General features: G+C 40.5%; 1 protein-coding gene and 1 non-coding gene across 2 annotated transcripts in view; both read right to left on the bottom strand.

Annotated features, from left to right (window-relative positions):
- Positions 1–5,665, bottom strand: part of Emc3 (ER membrane protein complex subunit 3) — a 21,908-nt gene that overhangs the window by 10,188 nt on the left and 6,055 nt on the right. Inside the window, exons 2-4 of the mRNA XM_004625034.2 lie at positions 2,869–2,926; positions 2,439–2,532; positions 132–236 (exon numbers count right to left, since the gene is read on the bottom strand). Coding sequence (XP_004625091.1) covers positions 132–236; positions 2,439–2,532; positions 2,869–2,926 — 257 coding nt within the window. The remainder of the gene's footprint in view (positions 1–131; positions 237–2,438; positions 2,533–2,868; positions 2,927–5,665) is intronic.
- Positions 3,461–3,562, bottom strand: LOC111814233. Its single transcript, XR_002819271.1, has one exon. It is a non-coding gene; the product is annotated as a U6 spliceosomal RNA (small nuclear RNA).

The raw sequence follows: 5,665 nt of genomic DNA, 5'->3' as shown, positions 1-5,665 counted from the left end.
TAATACATTTAGAAAATACTGTCAGTTTCCATAAGGAAACCTATGCCTGTGATATCCTCTCTGCAGCACAGGGTTCTCCAAGTGGGGACACAAGGCTTCGCGCAGTCGAGGACTGCTGGTCTACAACTCACTTGTGACAAAGCCTGAGAATGTCATGTTGATCCATCCGCCAATGAGAATCATAGGGAGGACGTTCGTGACGTTCCCCTTCATCATATCCGTGAGCATCGTGGGATCTGCGGTGGAAGCACAGGGACCAAGGGCTTATCACTCCTGTTTTCTGGAAACTTAGTATGTTGGACAATTCATGAGGCACGTGTTCATTGTAAAAAAATCAATTGGCATAGACATTAAGATACAGATTGTTCCTCTCAGCTTATTCACTAAACACTTTGAATTATTTCTTGCGTATTCTTCCACCTCTCAATTTATACATACACAGTACAAAGGAATCTATGTGCAATATATTCCTTTTTTTCACTTTTGTGAGACAGGGTGCTTTGGATTGGCCTTGCACTTGCTATGTAGTCCAGGCCGGCCTTAAACTCCTGTCTCAGCCTCCCAAGTGCTGGGCTTATATTATGCTTTTTAATGTTTTACTTATTTATTTTTGTATGTTTTTTGAACAGGGTCTCACTATATAATCCAGGCTGGTCTCAAACTCATAGAGATCTTCCTGCCTCAGTCTCCGAAGTGCTGGAATTACGGGTATGTGTCATCACACCCCACTTTCTTAATATTTTAAATAATTTTGGGGGCGATATTTCCACATTGGTATATTTATCTCTTACTATCTCAGCGTCTATAAAAGAATTTGGGTGGGAATCTCCAACTTTTTGTTTTTGACACAAGTTTTTGCTATGTACTTCAGCCTTGCCTTGAACTCCTTACATAGCCCAGGCTGGCCTCAAACTCACAGCAATCCTCCTGCCTCAGCCTCCCAAGTGCTGGGATTATAGGAGTGTGCCACCACACGTGGCTTTCCAACTTTTTTTTTTGCCATAAATAATATAGCATGTAAGTATCTCATACACAAATCTGCATGGTTATCTAAGCATTGCTATAAGAGAAGATTTTTTTGCCTTTTTTTCCCTTCCCAGTATTGGCATTTGAATCCAGGGCTTGCACTGATCTATATCCCTGTCCTCCTTTCTGAGATGGTCTCATTACAGAGCCCAGGCTGCCTTCAACTTGCAATCTTCCTGCCTCAGTCCCCTGAACAGCTAGGATTACAGGTGTATACCACTTCATCCAATTGTAGAAGAAATTTTTGGAAGAACTTCTGTGTTAAGGGGTATAAAGATTTAAAACTGACAGCTATTAGCAGCTGTGGTATGGGTCACTGCAAGAAGGCTTACATGTGTGCACAAGGTCCTGGGTCAGTGCCTAGCACTACAAAACACTCAGATTTTATCAGACTGTCCCTCAATGAGATGTGACCATGTGGCCTGGCCACTCTTGTGAACAGTGACTTGGGTCAATCTTTCAATCTTTGTCAATTTAATGGGCTAAAAAAAGAATCTTTTTTTTTTTTTTAATAGAACCGGGGATTGAACTCAGGCCCTTGCGCTTTCCAGGGAAGCGCTTATTCCACTGAGCCATCTCCCTGGTCCCTAAGAATCTTGTCTTAATTTTTATTCTATGGCTTATTAACAAGATCAAATATATTTTCATATAATTGTTGGCCTTTTCACCTGTTTTCTTTTTCTTCTTATCTTTTTGAGACAGGGTTTTACTATGCAGCTCAGGCTCACCTTGAGCTCACTTTGTAGCCCAAGCTGGTCTCAAACTTGAAACAATCTTTTTGCCTCAGCCTCCCAAGTCCTGAAATTACAGGTGTGTACCACCACGCTTGGCTTCTCCTAAATTTTCTTAACTCTAGTATATTCTGCATAGGTTTAAAAGAGCTAAAGAAATGAGTGGTAAAACAAGAAATTATTTTGTTTTAAACCTGTCATATTTTTCCAAGACAGGGATCAGTGGGAGTCATAAATCTGTCAGAGCAGAAACTGAAGAAGACCAAGCAGTGTCTGCGAGGACCTGGTTGGCCTGAGTCCTGGAGCTCTTCCTTGCTCAGCCAGAAGGGATTAGGGGCTGGCTGCCAGCAATAGGGCACAAGCAGGAGTGGATGGGAAAACTTCTATCTGCTCCAAGGAACAGCAAGGAGACCCAGGGATGAGGGTCTACCTTCTTTCACTCCATCAGCTGAGAGCACTTCCAAAACCCGCTTTCGACACTGGAGGCACAGAAGAGTTATTTAAAAATGAGAATTGGGGTTACATAGATTTCCATATTACATATTTTCTAAGGCCCCTGGGTATACTATCCTCTATAATTTAATATTTAAGAATCTATACACTCTCTGTCTCTTCCCCCACCACACCCAACAACCCAGGCTAAAAATCTTTTTCAAAGGGGAGAGAGGGGAATGAACATACCAGTCATAGGAGAAGGTGGCACTACTTTCCTTTTAGTTTTTTTGAAAAATCCATCCTCTGGGTTGTTGAAGTAATATTTCCGTGTCAAGAAAGACTAGTAGGGAAAAAAAACTTTTAAGTCCAAGAACTGTGACAAGCAAATCATCAAACCATTCCCCAAACAGTGGGTCAGAAAGTTCTTGGAAGAGGAGGTGACACTCAGGGCTGTTGGCCTACTTGGCAGCTGATATGACACTTTAGCTGAGTCAGATTTAAAAAAAAAATTCCTAAGAAGGATAAGGTCACAATGACAGCAACCACGAGGTCACAGCTTAATTTCTAAGTTGCCAACCTCCAGCTCTCCCGAAAGAGTCCTCTTATAAAACATCCAACTATCTACTGCTCAACAGAGAAAGGTAGAGCTTTTTAATAAGATACTGTAAATGAGTACCTGTTTGGGAATGTATTTTCCATTTTCCCGGAGGACTCTGCTTCGAATTAAGACTTGACTGAAAAATATAACCAAGATAATGAGATTTTTAAAAAAGTGAAACATTAGAAGAAAAAGAGAGAATAAAGTAGAAGACCTATTTAAACACAAGAGAGGACCTACTTGGCAACAACTACATGTGGAAACTTTCCAACATTCAAGTATCTTAAAAATCAACACGTATAACTTAACACTAAGGTGTTTTTTTTTTTTTTTTTTTTTAAGTAGCTTTCAGAAATAACTGGTTCTAAACATATCTGAAGAAGGCTCAATTTTTTCTTTATAATGCGCTAAGAAGAAACTTTCTCAGTGAAAAGAGTAACTGTTGGATATTACTCAAAAGACTTGGAGTCAGAAGGGGAAGGGTTAGGACAAAAGAAGAAACTGCTTAATAAACAGAGAAATGAGGACAGGCCTTGAGAAGGGTGTTACCTGACAGACAAAAAAAAAAATAGAAATCCCATTACGATTCAGACTGCTAATCAGTTCTCCACACACAGATAGATGAAACTAACTGAATAGCCGAAAATTTTTAGTGATCTGAACATCCTTTAAAAATACGGAATGCTTCATGAATTGGTGTGTCACCCTTGCCCAGGGCCATGTTAAATTTCTCTGTCCCATTCCAATTTTGGTACCTGAGCACAAGCTAATCACTACAGATATCAGACTGCTATGTACTGAGTATCACTCAGATACAAATACCAAATAAAACAGATAAAGATGCTCATTTTGTCTGTTTTCAAAAGTTATTTAAAAGAAGAAAAAGCCCTTAAGTTAGTGGAAATCTTGCAAAGTGAAAAAAAGTAAACCCAACCCAACCCAAGGAAACTGTACATGTACTTTCTTTCTTTTCTCTCTCCCCACTCCAGTAAGAACCACTGCGTGAGCAGTCAGAGCTCCTGGGCTCCTGCCACCCTCCTGCTGCAGCTCCCCTGGCTGCTAGCTCCACTCACTGTGCTGCCCCATCTCCCTCAAACGTCATCTTCCCACACAGGTCTTCCTGATGCCCAGCTTCCCTCCCTTTGCCTACAGGTGACCCGTGATGTGTTCTGCTTTGGGAGCTGATCTAACGCTACTCCAAGTGTGGCCTATGTTCCAATGCTGCTCTGTAGCGGGCTTAGAGACCTTTAGAATAATCTGACCTCCTCACAACATTCCAAATTTCTGATCAAAATATTTTTTATGAAAGAATTGGTCTGTAATAGAATGAAAATCAAAAAACAACTCCCCAAACTAGCATTTGCCACTATAAGTTTAACAAATACTAAGAGTACAATGAGTGAAAATTCTGTACAGCTTAAATTCTCTCTGCTGGTTATAGCCAGGTGATGTTAGGGAAGTCACTCTGATTCCCTAAGCTGTCATGCTTACTCTGTGCCCTTACAGATGGACACTTTTGGTGAACAAGTAGTTCTCAAACTCCTCAGTTTCAGGTACTACATTAGGTGTCATGACAATGTTCAATACGTAAATACTGCATGACAGCTAAAGTCCAGAAGGAGAGAAAGAAAGTAAATGACAGGGTGAGGGAGATGGCTCAGTAGCATAAGCACCTGTCTGGCAAGCACAAAGTCCTGTGTTTGATTCCCAGTACCACAAAATAAATAAATAAATAAATAAATAAGACTATAGGAGTCAACATGAAATTCAGCAGTCATGTTCATCTTAGAAAGAGGGACAGAAGATATTAATATGTTTATTTTTTTTTATTTTTATTTTTTAAATATTTATTTATTTATTTATTTATTTATTTATTTATTTATTTATTTATTTATTTATTTATTTATTTATTTATTTATTTATTTATTTATTTATTTATTTATTTATTTATTTATTTATTTATTTATTTATTTATTTATTTATTTATTTATTTATTTATTTGTATGTGGCCAGCTCAGCCCACCAGGGGGCAGGCGGGCTGACATGTGGTGCTGGGGGATTGAACCGAGGTCCCTGTGCCTTGCTTGGCTTAGCTTGTTCTAAGTAGGTGCCTTAGACCACTGAGCCATCTCACCAGCCCCGATATTAATATGTTTAACACAGGAAGCTAAGGATTCTGGGAAGTTAAGGACTGAGAACACTGCTGCGGACATAGCATTAAGTTGGAATCTGAAGAACAACTGGGAATTTACTGTGCCCAAGTGCTGGGGGTAATGTCATGACCATGCTCTGCAGCAGGAAGAAATGCTATGTATCTTAGGACCCAGGCAAAGGCCATCTAGGGAAAAGAAAGAGAACTACAGAAAACAAGGCAGAAGAGGTGTGCAAGAGCCATATTATGCAATGGCTATAAGATCAGAGTCACACTGTACTCTGGTCTTTTTTGTTGTTGTTTTGAGACAGTGTCTCGCTATGTAGCTCAGAGTGGCCTGAACTCACTATATAGCCCAGGCTAGCCTCCCAGCATTCCTCCTGCCTCGGTCTCCCCAGTGCTGGGATTACTGGTGCGTGCCACCATGCCCAGTATGTTGTTTTATTTGAAACAGGATATCACTATGTAGCTTAGACTGGCCTGGAACTTGCTGTAATCCTCCTGCCTAAGCCTTTTCAGTATTGGGATCACAGGGGTGTGCCATCAACTGTGAACCCACAGCTTTTGCACTGAACTTACATCCTCAGCCCTTTCTTCAGTTTTTAATTTTTTAAAATTATTTATATGTGTGTGTGTGTGGTCAGCTCAGCCCACCAGGGGGCGGGGCTGGCTGGCATGTGGTGCTGGGGGATTGAACCGCAGTCCCTGTGCTTTGCTAAGCTT

Source organism: Octodon degus, unplaced genomic scaffold (assembly GCF_000260255.1).
Source record: "Octodon degus isolate 3935 unplaced genomic scaffold, OctDeg1.0 scaffold00008, whole genome shotgun sequence".
NCBI lineage: Eukaryota > Metazoa > Chordata > Mammalia > Rodentia > Octodontidae > Octodon > Octodon degus.
The sequence above is the reverse complement of the archived record's forward strand: the minus strand, read 5'-3'. Positions and strand labels throughout refer to the sequence as shown.